This window comes from Acomys russatus, chromosome 20, assembly GCF_903995435.1.
Source record: "Acomys russatus chromosome 20, mAcoRus1.1, whole genome shotgun sequence".
Taxonomy (NCBI): domain Eukaryota; kingdom Metazoa; phylum Chordata; class Mammalia; order Rodentia; family Muridae; genus Acomys; species Acomys russatus.
The window spans coordinates 56,816,671-56,837,052 of NC_067156.1; the positions used below are offsets into that span (position 1 = coordinate 56,816,671).

The following is a 20,382-nucleotide window of genomic DNA, read 5'->3' on the forward strand; positions in this document are numbered from 1 at the left end:
TGGCTGCTCTACCAGAGTTCCTGAGTTCAATTCTCAGCAACCACATAGTGGCTCACAACCATCTATACTGGGATCTGATGCTGCATGCAGATACTGTTTGTACATAAATACATCTTAAGAAAAATAAAGAATTAGGCTAGGATTCTCTTAAGATTGAATGGAATGAACTATCTCACTAGACAGAGGAACCTAACAATGTCTTGAATATTTTAGCAAACCTCTAATTTTTCTTTATTGATCTAAGAGCATAAATTTATACAGAAACACCAACCTTAGCATTTTTAACACTAGTAATTTCATATGTTTCATACTTCCGGTCCTTGTGGATTCACGACTCATTGTGAAGAGTCTACTTGGTCCTTTGTAGCGTGAGTCTCAGGCTTGAATATGCTTGCTTATATAGACATTTGCAATCACTTCTATGCCTACTGATGCCATACTTGTTCCCGTATTAGCAAAGCATATTGTTCTTTTATTTTCCCCCCCAGTTATTTTGCAGACAGGATTTCTCTATGTAGTCTTGGCTATCCTGTACTGAATTTGTTTGTTTTGTGAATTTTCAAGACACGGTTTTGCTGTGTAGCCTTGACTGTCCTGGAATCAGTTTGTAGAGCAGGCTGGCCTTGAACTCACATCGATCCACCTACCTCTGCCTCCTGAATGCTGGGATTAAAGGTGTGCACCATCACACCTGGTTTCCTGGACTGAATTTGTAGACCAGGCTGGCCTTGAACTCACAGAGATCCACCTGCCTCTGCTCCCCAAGTGCTGAGATGAAAGGCTGTGCCACAGCTCTTTTATTAAAGAACATAAATGTTAACCAAACAAGATATTGTTTAGTGGCACAATAAATGGCAGCAGTTGTCCTTCTCAAGAATTGGGTTAGGATTCTTTATGACTGAACTTTGATCTTGGGTTGGATGACTTCATTTAGGGCCTCAGATGTTCTAAATGTTGGAAGCCAGACATGTTTGATTCTCTGTAGGCATCATAGTGTAACTAGGGGAATTTTAAAGCATGCACACCCCTAGTACCCCTAGTACCTTTAATCCCAGTGCTAGGGAGCAGCCAGGAGGATCATGGGTTCTTTCTGGTTGGTGTAGCCAAATTACTAAACTTCAGGTTTGGTGAGACACATTGTCTATAAAAGTAAGGTGGAGAGAGGAAGACGCTTTATACCAACCCTTGACCTCTATACATAGGTACACATATGCATACATATCCACACCAAATGTGCATGGGCAAGCACATGCACGCACACACAACCACACACTTCTGCGCCTCATTAAAAAACATTCTGTGTATGCACATTTGTTCATGTGTGTTCATGTGTGTGTGTGGCTTTTCCTGTTTCATGGCACATGTGTGGGAATCAGAGGACAATTTGTGGGATTAAATTCTCTCCTTCCATCATGGAGCTTTGAGGGATTGCACTCAGACCATCAGGCTTGGCCACAAGCTTCTTTATCCACTGAGCTGTCTTGCTGGCTCAAGCTGAATAGTTTTAAAGGTAGCATCCTTAGGTGATTATTTTACAGCCTGTTCCTTGACTTTAATTACAAAGATAAAGCTGAGTGGTAGAAACTAGTATTGTGATAGTTTTTTGAGATAAATTTATCGGGGATAAGCACATCCATTGGGGAAAATTTCATAGCAAAGAATGACTGTGCACAGTACACACAGAAGAGGAGACAAGACAGGCTTATTTATAATGGATCTAAATGTTATTGAAGCTGTCGTAACTGCCAGGTGATGCTGACCTGCTAAGCTTGCTAATATTATTTAAACAGTGACTACAGACTCCATGTTTGTACGACCCATATAGTTAGTACAAATGTGCATTGTCCAGGAATGCCAGAGGACACCTTGCACCTCTAGTGGGCAGCGGTGACTAAGGAGTCATGCCTGTTACCCAGGTAGGGTCAGTCGACCATTTCTCCACTTTTCAGTTTTTGCGAGAAGCTAGAAGAATGGATTTTATATGCAGACTCCACACTTAATCTACTAAAGGCCCCTGAAAACCGACAGCATACATGCACAGTTAGGCTGGGACTACCTCTGTCCATCAGTAATCTATGTTTAGAGTAATGTTTCTCCAAGAGTGGGCATCAGCATCATTCACCATTGGAGACAATGCAAATTCCCTGGCTCCACTTAAGGCCTCCCAGATCAGAAGCTCAGGAGATGAGGCTCAGTCATCCTCTGCTAACAAGCTTGGGTGATTTCCATGTGTACTTGGATTTGAGACCTACTCTCTGGTAGTATGGAACGTATTACAATTCTGCATAGAGACAGTAAAGACATAAGCTTGTCTAGTTTAAGTTCTTGAGTTGATCTCTATGTAGAAATGTAGGCATGGATTATTCTCAGTATATGGCTTGTTTGCATCTTGCCAGGATCAAAATAATGATTAAATTTTTATCTTTCATTGGGTATTGCAACTGGAGCTAACAGTAGTTCTGTTTTACAATTTGACCTCACTAAAACACATCTAACATTCTATTTACTGGATGATTCAAATTTGACAAATGTGTTACATAGGTCTCCAGATTTTTATTTTTAAGTCTTGCTGAAAGCATAAGGTGTGATAGGTAACAGAAATAAAGGCTGTCAGGCTGGGTGCATGCTCATCACAGGCAGCCTGAGCTACAGTTTCTGTTCCAGCCTGGGCCATCTGGGGGACACTCTGTCTCTACAGAGTGATTATCCCTTATACATACACTTGCCATCAGAAGTGGCGTGGCTGTGTTTTCCCTTAGAATTTGGAATATTTCCACATATGTAATTAGGTGGGCCTTGCTTGGTGGTCAGACTCAAGTGAGTACATACAATCTGTAGGTTTTGGTAAGTGTACACCTTATACATATATACATGTATGCATGTGTATATACATATATGTATACAGTTTTATGCACTACTTTTTAGGGGACTTTGCTTGTTTGCACCCTGTTCTATGAGATCATGTGTGAAACTTGCCATTTTTATCATCAAAGCTCAATTTTTGATGTTTTAATTTAGACATGTCTCCTAATTTTATCAACACCTTCTAAATTGAATTTTGTTTGATGGAATCAGTAATTTAGTGTGCTTTTATGTTGAGTATGGTCTCACTGCTAATCAAGTTAAGTTTTAATGCTCATATGTTTAATGTTAATTTGTCCGTATTCTTAGAATGCAGAAATAATTGTTATCTTTCTTCTCAGATACACTCCCTTAAATGTCCTTAATACTGAATATCATACAAAGAAAAGTATACATTAGTTATGAAAAAAATAAAGTGCTTAATGTTAGTAATGAAAAAACTTATACATAATAAGGTGCTTAAAATGGAATTTTAGAGAGACTGGGGATGGCTCAGCAGGTAAGAATCCATATTGCAAGGCAGGTGCCGTGGCACATGCCTGTAATCCCAGTCCTCAGGGAGGCAGAGGCAGGCTCAGTGCGTTCAAGGCCAGCCTGGTCTACAAAGCTACACAAAGAAACCCTGTCTCAAGAACAACAACAACAACAACAACAAAAAAAAAAAAAAAAAAAAAAAAAGGAAAAAAAAAAATAAGGAAAAAGGAATCCATATTGCTCTTGCAGAGAACCTGAGCTCAGTTCTCAGCACGATCGTCTGTAACACTAGTTCCAGGGGATCTCAATGCTTCTTCTGGCCTTTTCATGCTCTTACACACATGTGGTGCACATATGTACACTCAGGCATATACATACACAAAATGTTTTGTTGTTTTAAAATTGTGCCCTTTGAATAATGTGCTGGCACAGAATGAGAGCTGCAATAATCTTATTTAAAGTCATGGATTTTGAGTTTAAAAGATATTGATCCAATTTCATTTAAGTACAATATTAATGAAAACACATTTCTTTTTACAGGGTAAACCAGACTTGAACACAACCTTGCCAATTAGACAAACTGCATCAATTTTCAAGCAACCCGTAACCAAAGTCACAAACCACCCGAACAATAAAGTGAAGTCAGACCCACAGCGGATGAATGAACAACCACGTCAGGTAAGGAGCTACTTTGTCTTTCAGTCATATTTTCTAGATATTCTGGTATTTTTGCCAGGAGTTATGCAAGTAAATTCTGGTTATATTGGATTACATTTGGAAAAAGTTTTATGTCCAGGCCTATTCTAAAGAATGACAACAATAATACAAGACTTAATAAAAAAATTTAAAAGCTAATTTAAATGAATCTAACTAATATTTTTGGTAACAGTCTTATCTTTCTGTGCTATGATATACTTCAGGCTTGGTTGTACTAATCTTAGTCTTTGAAGATTAGTTTTCTAGCAATAGGATTAACTAGAAGGATGAGTCATGAAGCCTGTGTTGTGTGTGGTTTGAAAATGTTTTCTATTATTTGGAAATTGCTTCTTTCCCCCTTTGGTTCTGACTTCTAATTTCAAGGGCTCTATCCCAAACCTTCTCAAAAACAGAACTCGGTGCACTTTGCCAGTATGAGTCTATTACTGTGAGTTCCATTTTTATATAAGGTCAATGCATTTTTCTCTTTCTCATTTCTTCAATTTATATCCAGCAGACACTTTTCTCAGTATTATCTGAAAGGCCTCCCTGCTGCTTAACAAGACCACACAGCCAGGGAGTGAGACCCTACACCCTTCCAGACTGCCCTGCCAACTCCCTCCCTCATGTAGTCAGAAGTTAGGGCTCTATGAATTACAGTGACAACTGGAGTGAGGAGGTGGAGGGAGAGACACTGTGTGTTCTCTCTTTTCTCTGTTTCTTCCCACTTTTGCGTTCGAAGCCCTGATTGGCCTACAGCGAGTGTCACCCTGATTGGCCTACAGCGAGTGTCACCCTGATTGGCCTACAGCGAGTGTCTTCTGCTTGAATGCTCTCTACTCCATCTTTTCATTCGGATTTGATTTTCACTAGTCCTTCAAGTGTTTCATCTCCAAACTTCACATAGGACTGGGCCAAATCTCTCAGACATTTGCTCTAGAAGAAACTACAGAAAGAAATTCAGTTCCCACATCTTCTGTAGTGTTTTTTCCTCTTCAGGTGAGCCAGGAAAACAGAAGATGTTTGGAGCCACATTGGATCAGCATCTTGCTATAGATGTCTCAAGATTTGAAGTTCTAAACTTGCTTTACTGTTGGTCCCCAAGAGATTCAACAGGGGCCATGTAAGTGTATCACATCAAGTATAAAAGATGCATACCTGCATGTGCCATTAGGTTCTTGTCAACACATAGGTTTTCTTTGGGTCATTCAGCTTTCTGTGTGAGGCTTTCTTCTTGTTTTACCTCCATGTTGAGGATGAGTGCACGACCGCTGGCGATTGTAGTGTGCTCAGTTACCTCAACACGGGAGGGCATTCTGCTGACCTGACCTCTGCCTGCCTTTGTCAAGCTGTTCTCTGGTTACATTTTTCAAGGATAAGCTGTGTAGTCCTGAATATCTGTCCTCTGGCTTTTTGATGTTTTAAAAATTGCTTCCTTACATAGGTTTTTATTACTTGAAAAATTTGAAAGTTGTAATTGAGTAAAATGCTCCCCAAATCTTAAAAGACAGGTAGAATATAACCTCTGATGATACCATTTACACTGGAAATTTGAGTTGTCTTGTTGAGAACAGGTATTATTTAATAGAGTCTATCCTTATCTTTTTTTTTTTTTTTTTTTTTTTGCTAGACATTCTCAATATTGTATAAACTTATGTGCTTTACTTAAAGATTAACTGATTGACAAGTTTTGGCCCTTTTAACAGTAATTTTATTATATCCTGGACCTGACTCCAGTCACAGATTATAAAGGCTGTGGTAACTGTATGGTACTGGACATATAGGGACAGTAACTCACAGGTTCAAACAGGAAATGGTCAGAGTGGCTCCTCTTCATTCTTTGTTTTGTTGAATAGTTTTGATTTTTCTGTCTTTTATTGTGGTTTATGGACTTATTCTCAAATGAAAAATGTGTGTTACTTCTCTGTCTCTTGTCAAAGAATTTTAGAATCATTCTAACACAAGTCTTTTGAAGGCTTACTCTTTGTTTTAGTTGGTGTAGACAGGTGGTATTATAATTAGTTAGCAGGTTATGTCTGTAAACATTGTTTTCTTATTATTCTCCTGTAACCTGGCAGTATCTTTAGGATGTTTTGCTTACATTAAGACAGTTGAATTTCCCTCCTAATTGTCTTCAGTCTAAGAGCTTAAAAAACATTGGAGTGGTGTATCATCAATTGGAAGGCAATAAAGAGGACATCCTTATGATTGTGTTTAGTTTAGATACAGTTTGTTAATAAAATTATGCTGTTTTAATTATGTTTTGGCATCTATATGGCAGATCAACCATTTTTGAATAGATGGTTGATGAAAATATATGCGGACAAAAATAATTCTAGTTTTGCTGTTTATATTTAGATTCAGTAACGTAAGCCAGCAGTATAAATTGCCCATTACTTAATTTGGCAGTTATTTTTATTAGGCAGTGATGAATTAGACAACAAGGAAGGTTCCCATAGGTAACAGATATTTTTATTCTTTAAATATATCATTCTGTTTTATTAAGGTATTTATGTTATTGGTGTGAGCAATGAACTTTAGGCCTAGAGTGGAACTGAGGTTTCTGGATTTTAATTTAGGATCCACCTTTGGTAGGTTTGAAGTGATAAAAGTTAGCAGTCCTGTCTTTACTAACAGCTTATGCTCAAGTCATTATAGACTTGTTTAGTATGAATTCTGTAAACTGTAAATTATGACATTATATGGCTTGAGTCTTTACTCTTTAAAATGTTTTATCTTTAAATATGTCAACTAGCATATTTCAAGAGGGAATTAAAGCAGAATTAATATAAAACACAGTTATTTCTGCATAAATTAAGATGGTAAGGTAGAAATAGAATGTATTGACCTTGGATGTAAGAGAGTAAGTAGCTGTCATTTTTATATTTATTTTATCTATTTATTTTATATTCAGTAGCAGCATGTTTGCTGTGGTCATTTCATTAGATTGAAAAGATAGTAACTCCCAGTGAGAAGGTTATTGCAGTGCCTTACTTAGCTAGATATATAAGACACATTCAAGTTTTTAAAAAACTGCCTGGGGCTGGAGACATGGCTCAGAGGTGAAGAGCACTGTTTGCTCCTCCAGAGGACCTGAGTTCAATTCTCAGCCACCACATGGTGGCTCATGACCATCTATAATGTGATATGATGCCCTCTTCTGGCCTGCAAGGGTACATGCAGATACATACATAAAATAAACAAATCTTTAAAACCAAACCAAACCAAAACAGCAAACTAACTGAATTGTGATTTTTTAACAAGGCTGACTTTGCTAGTTATTAATTTGAATATGTGGATGACTCACTCTTTTGAGTCTTATTTCTTTAATATTCTTATCTTTGATGCATTTTCTTTGTGCATTTCTTTTATCTTCAGATTGAAGAAGTTTCAGTTTGGAGTTTTATTTCTTTTTAGTTGTGAAATTAACAGGGCTGATGCTCCTTCAGTTTTTTTTTTTCCCGAGACAAGGTTTCTCTGTGTAGCCTTGGGTGTCCTGGACTCACTCTGTAGCCCAGGATGGCCTCAAACTCACAGCGATCCTCCTGCCTCTGCCTCCCGAGCGCTAGGATTAAAGGCGTGCGCCACTCCTGCCTGGCCTGATTGCTTCTCTTAAAGAATAGCCATGTTTTTCTATAGGAGCTCCTGTTTGGAGCCAGTGACTCAAGTGTACACTTACGTCTCTTACTTGATCTCTCTCTCTTTTTTGCTTTTTTTTTATTTGTTTTGTTTGTTTTGTTTTTCTAGTCCTTGTTCAAAAGTATATAGAACTTTTTCTTTACTCCCTCCCGGAAGCCAGTCAACCTTTTTTTTTTCCCTTAAGAAATATTTGTTTGAATTATATAAGGGAGGCAGAGGCAGGGGGATTGCTGTGACTCGGAGGCCAGCCTGGTCTACAAAGCAAGTTCAGGACAGCCAAGGCTGACACAGAGCGACCCTGTTTTGAAAAACAAAAACAACAAAAACAAAAAACAACCTAACCAAAAAAAGGAGAAATTAGAATAAAAGAAAGATAAATTTTAAAAAGCAATGACATTCAGAGTTGTATATGAAAGGTTATGAAGTGTTTCAGTGTTCGGTCGTTGTAACGCAGAGGTTGACTATCCGTTGCAGGCGCTCTAACACCGCGCCCTCTGCAGCCTCCCAGCCACGGCTGCTATAGTTTCATCACAGTGCTTTTATGACTGAGGAATAGACCATCAATCATATGAAGTATATTATATTCCTTACCTTTTCTCCAGACAGAAAAATTGGCTGCCTGGACAGAGAACCCAGATGACATGTTCTGTATGAGTTAGAAGTGTTACTCTAGGGAATTTGGGGAAGATGTCTTACACAAAGTGCTGGATAAGTAGTGTAGCCCGGTGCTATGAGTGTTCAAGAAGAGTGAGGCTGCTCTAGCGAGGGAGTTTGGGGTGAGCTTTGAAAAGCTAGAGGGCTTTGAAGATTGAGTGGGACAGCCTGCAGCAGCAAAGGGAAGGGGGGTGCATTAGCAACAGGTACAGAACAAGTAGGAAAGTTAGTTAGAAATTAGGGGTGTGTGTGTGTGTGTGTGTGTGTGTGTGTGTGTGTGTGTGTGTATGTGTGTGCGCGCACGCACATGTGCACATGTTTATTTACTTTTGCAGGACTAGGGTACACATTCAGGGCCATGCATGTGCTAGGCAAGTACTCAACCACTGGCTATATCACTAACCCAGAAATGAGCTGTTTTTTAAAAAATAAGAAATAGCAGAAGCTGTAAGTAGTTCATGCTATTGGGGATTCCTTAAATGTTGACCTTTAGAAGTTTCAAATATGTTTATAGTTTGTGTTCTCTATAAGAGAAAGACATTTGGGGTAGACAAGAATTATGCATAGTTTCTTTAATGCAATCTCTATTTTTTTAATATTTAAAATACTTGCTTTTAATACTATAGTACGTTTTGGAAAGCACAATAGTGACCATATATTTGTGTGCTTTAAAAAGTTTCATGTAACACCACACACATATTTGGGTTTTATTTGATGCCTTCCTATAATTTTTAAATTAACTATACTGTATGTTGTGCTAACAATTGTAAGTTATACTTGCTTATAATTTTCCTAGCTGCTGCCCAGTTAAGATAGTGTCCAGAGTGCTTTTGTACATAGTAAGTCTCATCCTTTGTGTTACAATGGTTTCCTGGGCTAAATTCTCGGAGATATAATTAGCAGGAATTTGTGATTTTGCTACATGCCATCAAATTGATTTCAACAGAGTTGTACCAGAGTAAAAGACTTTCCTTCAGCAAGTTAAGCTCCTCAGTTTCATTTTGTCTTCTGTGGTATTGCATGTTACTTATAAAGGTGTTTCCTTTTAAATTTATATTTATTTGAATACTTGTGAAGTTGAATGGTGAGGCATCTGTGTATCCTTTTATAAGAACTCTTAGAATATTTTGACTGTATTGTCGGTTGTTATTAGCTGGAACTGGACTTGACCTTACCTGCTGTGGTATAAGCTATTCCGGTGACTTTCTTAGAGTCCTCACTCAGTAAGTAGACTGTCATCTGCCCCTTGCATCAAACTATATAATCTGGCTTCTTCCACAAAGCATTTAAATATGTTCAAATTATGTACTAAGAACATTCACTTTGCCTTGCATGCCCTTTTCAGCATTTATTCTTTCTTCTCTTTAGCCAAACTTTTGTATGGTGTCTATACATTTGCAATTTATCTGTTACTGATTTATTTAAATCTATAAAATAGAGCTTTTGCTCTGCTGCTTAAATTGATCTTACTATGCTTACTGAAAATGTTTGTTAAGTTAAAATGATGAAATAGTCTCTTTAATTTACTTTCTGATCTGCTCTAGTATTAGGCCCGGTCACTGTCCCTGTCTCTGACGGCTCTGTGTGTGTATTGGCGGGGTGGGAGTGGGGGTTGGTTCTTGGTCAGTATTTGCCTTTTCCATCCCTCCCTTCTGTTCCGACTGAGCTTCAGACGCTTGGGCTCCCAGGGTATGCCATGCACCCTTCATTGTGAGTAGCCCTCCATGGATGCTTTCTTTTCTTCTCATGGCTCCCACCTCATGTGTATGTGTTATCTTTATTTTTATTTATTTTATGTATACTTATGTTATAATCCCAAATCTGTATCTTTTTCCTGAGCTTCACTTGTTTGCCTCAGTCCATGTGGAAGTATCATAAGCTCTTCTGAGTCACCTTGTTCCACTCTGTGCTGTCAGACCTGCCAGTTCCTGTCTGTGCCTCATTGCACTAAAGCACTAGTGTTCACCTGGTTCTGGGAAGGCAGATATCCCAAGTGAGCCGTAAGGCTCCTCACTGCCCAGCGGAGTCTTACTGGCCTCACCCCAACACTTGCTGGTTAGAAATTATCACTCTTCTCACCACCTACCAGGAAGCGTTCAGCAGTTCATTGCCTGGTGAGTCACTTTACAACAAAACTGAACAAGTCAAATGTGTTTCCAGAGAAGTTTTGAGTAAAGTAGGCAGTGCAGTTGAAGGCTGTCTGGGCACATTCCCAGTGGAAAACAAAGCCCTCTGCTACACAGTAAGAAAATAGACGCTTGGAAGGCAGAGACGGAAATTGGGAATTTAGGGATTTAAAAAAAGAACCTCTAAAAGAAAAGAAATAATAACCTCTTGGCTAAGTGTAGTGGCACATACCTTTAATCCCCAGCATTCCAGAGGCAGAGGCACATGGATCTTTGTGAGTTCAAAGCCAGCCTAGTCTATATAGTGAGCTCCTGGACAGCCAGGGCTATGTAGCGATACCTTGTGTCAAAACACAAAAACAAGATCCAAAAAAAAAAAAACCAAAACAAAACAAAACAAAAAAACCCAAAGAACCTCTTAGTACTAAAATGTCTGTCTACATTATAGCCCCCACTTAGTTAAAACAAACACAAAGACCCAATCAATAAGATATCGCACAGAACAGAGCAGAGAGCAGTAGTTACTGAAACCCAGGTAGGAATGCTACAGACCATTACTCCCTGTGCCCTGAGGATCTGAGCTGAACGTAAACAGCAGGAAATGCTTCCTTCCTTTATTCCTGCTCACACAGTTACAGTTTCATGTCTCTCTGCTTTCTGTCTCATTCCCTTCGGTTCATTCTTCATACTCATCTTAGTTAGGGTTCTGTTGCTGTGATGAAACGCCATGACAAAATTAACTTGGGGAGGGAAGGGGTTATTTCATTTTACACTTCCATGTCACTCTTCATCACTGAAAAAAGTCAGGGCAGGAACCTGGAGGCAGGAGCCAATATAGAGGCCATGGAGGATGCTGCTTACTGGCTTGCTCCCCATGGCTTGCTCAGTTGCTTTCTTACAGAAGTCAGGACTGCCTGTCCAGTGAGCAGGACCCTCCCATAGCAATCATTAATCAAGAAGATGGTTGTCAGTCTTGCTCATAGCTCAGTCATACAGAGGCACTTTCTCAGTTGAGAGTCCCTCCAGAACACTTGACCAGGACAAGTTCTTCATGACTTTTGAGACAACATGGCCAGCGACTAATGACAACAGACGACTTTAAACTTCTGCTTCTTCTGCCTTCACCTCACTATGGGTGTGCATCATATGCTTGCTGCTTGGATTGAGCCCAGGTTTTTGTGCATGCAGGTGAAGTGTTCTATCAACTGATCTAGATCCCCAGCCTCCAACGCACTTTGCCCCAAATTACATTTAATTAATAGTTAGTCAGTCTGGGGACACATGCACCGTGGGGTTTGTGTGGGTGTCAGAGGATGTCTTGCAGGAGTAGGTGCTTTCCTTCCACCATGCTGGGTCCATGGGATGAGCTCAGATTGTTGAGTTTGAGACGGTGCCTTTACCTACTGCGCTATTTCCCCACAGCTTTTCCTGATTTTCTTTTTGGTTACTGTTCTTGCCTTTCTTCTTTTGTCCTACACTCAGGTAACACTGAAAACTTGGTTTTCAGTTTTCTGAGTGTACTGCACAGTCCTTTCACTCTTATATACCTTGATTATATTTTACACATTTCTTCCTTACCTTCAGCTAACTAGTGTAGAATGATCCTAGAAATCTACATTTCCAAGCTGTTTTATCTGATCTGGAAGCCTGTGATTCATCAAGTGTGGATTTACAGACCTGCCTCAGTGTTTTCTCTCCCCCCCACCCTTTTTTTTGATTGTTACCACAGTTTCCATGTCAGTAATCCATGTAGATATTTTGAATTAATTGGACGGGACTCCTTAAATCATTTATTGAGACATTAATATGAGCCACACACTTTCCTAAACAATGGGTGTATTACAGTGGACAAGACAATGTGCCTGCTGTCCTGGAGCTGACCATAGAGTGTGACAGTGAGGTAGAAAACACGTATGTAGTGTACAGTGTTGTGAATCAGCTGAATGAAAAACAGGAGCAAGAGAGTACATGCTCTTTAAAAGTAGGGTTGGAGGGATGGTTCAGTGCCTGAGAGCACTTGCTGCTGTCCCAAGGGACCAGCATTCACTTCTCAGTCCTCACTTGGCAACTCATAACCATCAGTAACTCTAGTTCCTGAGGATCCCGTTTCTTCTTCTGGCCTCAGGGGGAGCTAGGCGTAGAAGTGGCAACACATCTGTACACATTAAATTAAAAAAATGTAGAGGAATATGGGGAGAACATTCTAGATAGAGCTCTTTATGTAGCTGTTGTGCTCAGTATAAAGTTGGCTTATGCCTAGATGATCATTGTGATAGGAAGTTAGGACATAAATGACAAAGCCATGAGATAATTAATAAGATTTATTGACTGAGGTCAGCTGCTTTTGTGTGAAGAGACAAATGCTACCAATAGGAATATAGAATTACTAAAGAATGGCTCAGTATTAATACTAAAATAGGAAGCTGGGTATTAAAATATTTGTAATCTCTATTAGTAATCTCCGTAATCACTGGAGGTCTGCAGAGTGAAAGGTGGTGTTTAGAACTCAAGCGAGAAAACCAGTTTTGAAATATTAACCTATTTTTCTTTATGGAGGCAAGGGTTGCACTTGAAACATTTTATGTACATTAAAAATGAAGGTATTTATAAGTTCCTCACTAACCCCCTACTGTTTATATTCCCAGTGTCTTATAAGACATGATTATAGCTGGACTTTTGGCTACTTTATTGGGTTCTTTTTCCTATCTCTCTACATCACCCCTGTCCCTTCCAACCCCCAAACACTTAAGTAGCAAAGTGTGCATGGGAACACAGGGAAGTCAGCATTGGGGGATAGAGGGTGAGGGGGAATGGGGGGCCGTGGGCAGGACGGACACACGCCTAGCAGCAGCTGGTGCAATAAACCTTTTGCTGAATTCTTAAAACAGAATATTCATCCCTCTGTCTCTTGCTGTTTCCTCTACAATATTTGTAATCAGATTCCCCATTGTGCCTAGCTGCAAGTCGGGGAGCCACTTGTAACCAAACTTTTTGGATATTTATTGGGTTCCTTTTTCTCCTTCCTACACCATGTCTATCCCTTCCAACCCCCGCCCCCCAACCCCTAGGTAGGAGAGAAAGAAGGTTGGAGGGGAGGAGGCATCGGTACTGTTGCGCTACCTCCTGCTGATTGGGGGACCAAGTTCTGTGGGGCAAATGCTCTTCATCTTCAGTAGATCTCCAGCCAGCAACCAGGAACCCAGCAAACCCCAACAGGAGCAGGAGCAAACAGCAACAGCAGAGGGAGCAGCCTCCTCTCTTGGGGCTCTTGCATTGGTATACCCTCTGAAGAGTCCCCAGAATTTCTACTGTAAGATAGCTTCAGCTGGCAAAATTATGCCCCTGCTTAGAGCATGAGGTAAATCATAGTCAGCTGCTGTGGACACTCTGAATGGAGCAGCCCTGTATCCCACACTTGGGATGAAAAAAAAAATCTATGTTTTTAAAACAAGACAAAATTCTCACTACACATGACGACTTCAGTGAGAATGTCCAAGATTTCCCTCCCAGTATTGGAGAGTGAATCTCAGAGCTTTGTACTTGTCTGGTTAGTGGCCCACTATTGAGCAAATCTATGATGACATTAACAGAATTTCTCAAAATAACTGAAACAGAGATACAAAATATTAGGAGTGTCATAAACTGTTTCCCATCAAGAGCTACTCCTGCCTCTCATGTCTCTTCTCAGAAGCCTTTGTATGTAGTTCCTGTCCTTCCCTTTATAGTTGCCTCTGTGTGTAAAAATGAAGCTCTTGTTGGAGCTCCCCCAATGGTAGATTGACACAGGTCTCTCCTCTGCTGCTGTGCTTCCGTGGCTGCATCATGGTGTTAGGGAAATGGGTGAATTAATAGTCATGGTTTGCCTTCTTAGGACCGAAGCACTCACGGGCAAGCCGTGTCCCATTATCACTGCTGCTCTCACCTGTAATTATCGTTGTTTTGTAGCCTTCACAGTAGACCAGAGTTTCTACATAATTATAATCTTCAGATCGTCTGCCACCTGCCTACTAGTTGTGTTTTTTGTTGGGTTCTCTGGAGTTGTCTTTGCTTTTGCTGCAGCTGAGTTATTCCTGGGATGTGCTGTGGGCTTTCTTCTGGTGAACTTCTGTGTTTGTGTCTGCATTTCCATCTTTTTCTTAGGATGCTCCTTTATTTAATAATCAAGCCTTCAGGGGCTTTCTAGGAAAATATGGTGGGAGATGAGGTTTTTGAAAACTTGCATATTAGAAATGACTTTATTTTATTTCGACACACTCATTTTTTGCTGATGGGAGTCTTGGTTGAAAAAATTACTTTCCTCGGCATTCTAAGGCCTTTGCCTTATAGTCCTGCAGCTTCAGGTCTGGTGGAGTGGCCATACTCTCATAGCTTGCTTGCTCTTCTGACTGTTTTGTATATGGTTTTTAAGGAATTCATTCAAAAAGTAAGTATACATGTATAATATATACTTATGCATGTGTTTTATATGTGAGAGATGGAGAGATGGAGACAGGCAGGCATGGTGGTGCATGCCTGTAACCCCAGGCTGTTGCAAGAATACAGAGAATCTAACACCAGTTTGGTTGCATGATAAGACTCTCCCTGCCTCAAAAAGCAAAACCAAAAGAAGGGCCTGTGTGTTTCTCATGTATTTTCATTCATTCTGGGCCTGGGTAGGAGTCATAAGTGATTCCTGCCTTTTGTTGGGGAGCATTTCTTCAATCTTCTCTTTCAGAGTTCTCTTCTTTCTTGAATCGCCCAAGTTTTTATCTTTCTGTGTATAAGTTGGCTTCTTAGAATTTTCCTCTAATTTGTCTTTTTTTTTTTTTTTTTTTTTTTTACATCCTTCATTTTGTTGTTCCTTTACTTTCCTCTTACTGGCAACTGTTACAGTGCTTCAAGGGATTATTCTAGCATGTATTTTTAATGTTGGGTTTAAACCAGAGCAGAGCTGTTGGGTCCATAGAATGTGTATGCTCAGCTGTATGGATGCCACTGAACAGTGTTCTCAGTGATGGTACGCACACACATCCATAAAAATGTGCAGTTCATATCAAGTCTCTGTTTACACTCAGTGTTGTTAGTCCTCAGAATTATAAACATTTCAATGTGTACTTGTGTTTTTTTCTTGTTTGTTTGTTTTTTATGGTTCTAGCATGTGCATTTTCTTGGTAAGTAGTGTCACTAATAACCAGTTTTGTGGTTTGCCCATGTGGATAATCCTTTCTGATGTCATACCTCTTCAAGGCTTTTCACTTCTTTATTACTTATGTGTGTGTCATGCTATGGCTAGCCTGTGTCACACTATGAGCTTGGCAGCAAGTACCTTTCCCCACTGACCGTCCATCTCATTGACACCTCTGCAAGTTTTTATTCATTCTTAAAATGGACTATTTTCCCTCATTGATGAGAAGAGTTCCTTACATATATCTGGATATATGTCCTAACATTTCCTTCAAGTTTGTAGATTACCTCTCTAGTCTTTTAAGATCGTTTTTTGAAAAATATGTGCTCATAACTTCAAGAAAATTGAGGGGTGGGCTAAGACTAGGCGGGTGAGACACCTGTGTGCTGATGGTACCCTAGCTTCTGATGTGGTAGCAGTGAGCCAGTGCTTATTTGTTACACTTCAGTCACTTGGTTTTTTTTCTTGAGAACTTTTGGTTTACTTGAAGGTTATCAGTGCAGCCCTTCAGGTCATCTTCCAAAAGCTTGCTTTACATTTAGATCTACGATCTACCAAGAATTGACCTTGTGTTTCATATAAGGTGGATTTACTTCTCAATATAAGGACATCAAACTGACACAGCACCATTTTTAAAAAGAAAATATTTTCCCACTGCTCTCCTTTGACATCTTTGTTGTAGATGAAATACGTGTGTAGGTGGAAAGCAGCTTTTGGAGCTCCTTGTTCATTCATCATGCCTGGCAATTTTCCATAGGGACCTCACTCGGGTCTTTGTGCTTGCCAGGCAAGCAGCTTACTGACTGGGCTATCTCCCCAGCCCCATGGATTCCTTTGTTCTATTCTTTTGGTCTGTTTGTACATATGAACCTATATGGGGCTCTCTGCTCTATTCTGCTGCTCTGTCAGTTCCTTCCTGATCCTGTAGCACCATGATTACCATCTTCATGAGAACTCTTGCTCTATGGCAGTGCAAGTCTTGGAACTTTGCTGTTCTACTTCAAGATGATCTTTATGTTTCTTCCTTCCTTCTGTGCTGTGGATTAAACCTGGGGAGAGGTTAGCACTGTGGATGCTGGTCACATTTCATAGTCATTTTAGGATGAGTCTTTCAGATGATTGGTGACTATATGGTACTCTGTGTGTGTAGATTAAAGTCTTCATTGCAGACTTCAGAGGAACCACTGCAGCAGGTAGCTACTCGTCTTTCATCTTCATTCACCCTCACGTTTCCCTTTATTTTTGTTCCTCAGTCTTTTTTTCAAAGACCAAATTGTTATTGTTTATTCAGCCTTAACATGAGGGCATATTATTGGTTTTTTTTTTTTTTTTTTTCAGCTACACGAATCAAGCTTTGCTTTGTTTGCATCACGAGTTTCTCATTATTACCTAGTCCTTTCTTCCTGGAACACCATGAGAAGATATGGGGAGGTTTAAGTTTGTTTTTCAGCCTCTACAGGCCATGGCATTCAAGTTGTCTTAGCTGGCTATAACCGGGCAGCTCAGATGTTAAGTGGAACTGATTTTAAACATAACAGTTTAAGCACTGGAGAGTGAGCTCTTTCTAGACAGAATTCCTAATTTAGTGTCTTATGTGTTTAACTTTTCAAGTGAATGCAAAGTATACATTTTCCTGAGTTTTGCTTTAGTCTATAAGTATGTGACAAGACCTTGTTATTTCTTTTTTTTTCTCTTCTCTCTCTCTCTCTCTCTCTCTCTCTCTCTCTCTCTCTCTCTCTCTCGCCTTTTTTGGTTTTTCAAGACAGGGTTTCTCTGTGTACCTTGGCTGTTGTGGACTCACTTTATAGACCTTGAATTCACAGAGATCCACCTGCCTCTGCTCCTGAACATTTAAGGCAATCATTCTACCACTGAGCCACAGAAGCAGTCCTGGAAAGTTTTCTACCACCAAGCTACCCTAGTTTCAGGATCCTTTATTCTCTGATTAGTCTTAGTAAATGCCTTATGAAATGAACACATTATAAAAAAATTCTCAGCAAGTTGGTAAAAAGTTGTAATATCAAAGAACTTCCTTATAGTTTTTCAATGTTCTGATAACTTATGATAGAAGTGACAATTATTAGTGTTTGTAGTGTAGTAGTAAAAATATACCTAAGAGAGAATTTCCCTAATACATGTGTTTAATGCTGCACCAGAACTTAAAAATTTAGCTGCCAAATTAGCCCTCTTTCTCACCTTCCTCATCACATCTTCCTTTGATTAACAGACTCATCTGTGGATATTTGCAGGCCAATGATATAAGAACATCTGTGCTGTATTTCATGTTGCTATGTGAGCAATTATGTGTTAACATGTGCTTGACTCAGTTAAAGATTGCAGGCTAAATCTATTAAAAAGTGAGATTTTAAGATAACTTGTTTCTCCTGTTTGATAAAATATTGCACCTTTCTCCTTGCCTGCTTTAAAAGTTATGTCCTATTTTCTATGGATTTAAATGTTTTATTGGAATACTATTTACAATCTTTCTTCTTTGATAATGACTATTAGGTGTTTTAATACACTGCTTATCAGAGTAGAGAATACTGGAGCATACATAGAACCATCCTAAAGGCAGACCTTTCTAAGTCCCCTAACAGCAGGTAGTGGTGACAGAGGAGTTGAGCAGAGGGTTGTTGAGACAAGCATTCTGTTTGGAATTAGAAGGTTCTCTGATCTTGAGCAAAGTCAGTGTAAATGTAAAAGCAGGGAGGGGCACAGCCTGGGTTAGAAGGAACAGAAAGCGTGGCAGGTGGCGAGTGAGAAGGCCTGCTCTTCCAGGAATGAAGACGAAAGGAAAACGCCCAAGAAGAGGGAGGGAGATGACAACACCTAGCTTGTGATGCTGAAAACAAACAGAAAGCAAGAGTCTCGAGATAGTTTTAGAAGACCTTTGCTTAGCTTCATTCCCTAATGAAGCATATTTCTGAGTGTTGAGTTAATTTTTAGTCTAATGGAGACTGTTTTCAAAAGGGAATACGTATTCTAAGATGACCAGTGAGTCACTCCTGCATGGCTGAATTTGAGGGGCTGCTTTTCTGTGGTTTTTTAGTTAGAAGAGCCCAGGTTACTGATGGCTGCACCGCCAGGCATGGTGGTGCACGCCTTTAATCCCAGCACTTGGGAGGCAGAGGCAGGTGGAATGCTGCGAGTTCAAGGCCAGCCTGGCCTACAAAGTGAGTCCAGGACAGTCAAGGCTACATAGAGAAACCCTTTCTCAAACCTCCCTTCCCAAATAACCCAAAAACTGATGGCTGTACCTAAGGATTTATGTAAATTAGCATGTTCAAGACTAGCTTGTCTGTTCTGCTCTATTACTGTGTCTGTACTTGGACACCAGAAGTCGCTCTAGATGACTGGAGTAAGCGTGAGAGCACTGCAGTCGGTCGCATGCTCTGTGCTGCTGTGGAGAGCGTGAGAGCACTGTGGTCACACGCTCTGTGCTGCTGTGGATAGAACTCCTTCGAAAGTCTATGCTCGTGGGACACTCTGATGTGTGTGCCATGGCTTTAAATGTTTCAGACATACACAACTCCACATCTTTAAAAAAAGAACCAATCTTAGAATGGTTCTGAGGTCTCAGAACATTATTTAATCTAGTGTGTTTAACTATTAATAATTAGTAATAATTAATCATTGCTGTTTATAGCCATAATTTTAGTCAGAAATAGACTGAATTTCAACTTTTAAAAATATTTTTATTAAAATTTTTATGCAAAATATTTTGATCATGTCTTCCCCTCTGCAAAGTTCTCCAGGGTCCTCACCACCTCTCTACCAACCTAACTTTATCTTCTTTTCTCTCTCTCTCTTTCAAAAACAAAACAAAACAACAGGAAATAAAAACAAAACAAAAAAAATCTACAAGAAACACAAAAAACAAAATCTAATCAAGTGGGCAAAAGACCAGTAAGACAGAAACTGCCAAAATCAAGCAAAATGAAACAAAAAATCCATAGAAGTTTGAGTTTTCTGTCACTTCGGGCCTGTGCTGTCTTACTCATGCTGACTGGCCCATCGTTGCCTAGTTTTCTGGCACTGCACAAAGAGGCAGCCAGCTCAGACACTTAGGTGGGGCTACAGGCCAGGAAGGGATGAGCTGGGACAGGGGCTTCCTGCGGAGGTGGGTGTTCAGGCTGCCCTTGCTGTCTTTGGTCTGAGCTCTGGCTTCCCTTGTGGTAAATACCTTGCCTTTCTGTTCTCTCTTTGGACCAGAACTTTTCATCCTAAACCAGTTTGTTTTCTCTCTTCCTCTCTGACAGTCAGGGATGTCTGGCTAGGTTCTGACATTTTTTGGTTGTTAGAAATGGCATGATGCCCTAGGCACCCAAAGGCTGCTAAAGATACACCATCGTTCTTACTGTAGACCCTCAGAGTTGAGGAGGGCCTTGCTGGTCAAACCTGTTGACTTCAGCACAAAGCCTCTCTGCTCCCTGCTTCTCTCTTGCCTGTTGTTGCAGACCCAAGCTCAGCCCTCCTGAGGTTTCTCTGAGGGCTTTACCATCACCACAATGTAGAAATAAACAGACTAAAAATAACAAGAAATTACAGTTTGGGGAGCTCTTAATTAAAAGCTGTCTATACCATCCACTGGACTTGAAATAGAAGAGGAGTCAGATCTTTTGTAGGCCTGAGTTCATTTTGGCCATTGATAGGCTGCCAGTGGTCTTACAAGGCCACAGTAACAAACAGTGTCTATGCTGCAAAGCAAAGCCCTCACCAGCCACAAGTGTCCAAAGCAGGGCTTCCCAAGTCTGGCTGCTTGGACAG

At 40.0% G+C, this 20,382-nt stretch overlaps 1 protein-coding gene across 1 annotated transcript in view; it reads left to right on the forward strand.

Moving 5' to 3' along the window:
- Positions 1-20,382, forward strand: part of Mbd2 (methyl-CpG binding domain protein 2) — a 59,194-nt gene that overhangs the window by 21,912 nt on the left and 16,900 nt on the right. Inside the window, exon 3 of the mRNA XM_051163578.1 lies at positions 3,877-4,014. Within this exon, the coding sequence (XP_051019535.1) occupies positions 3,877-4,014 (138 nt within the window). The remainder of the gene's footprint in view (positions 1-3,876; positions 4,015-20,382) is intronic.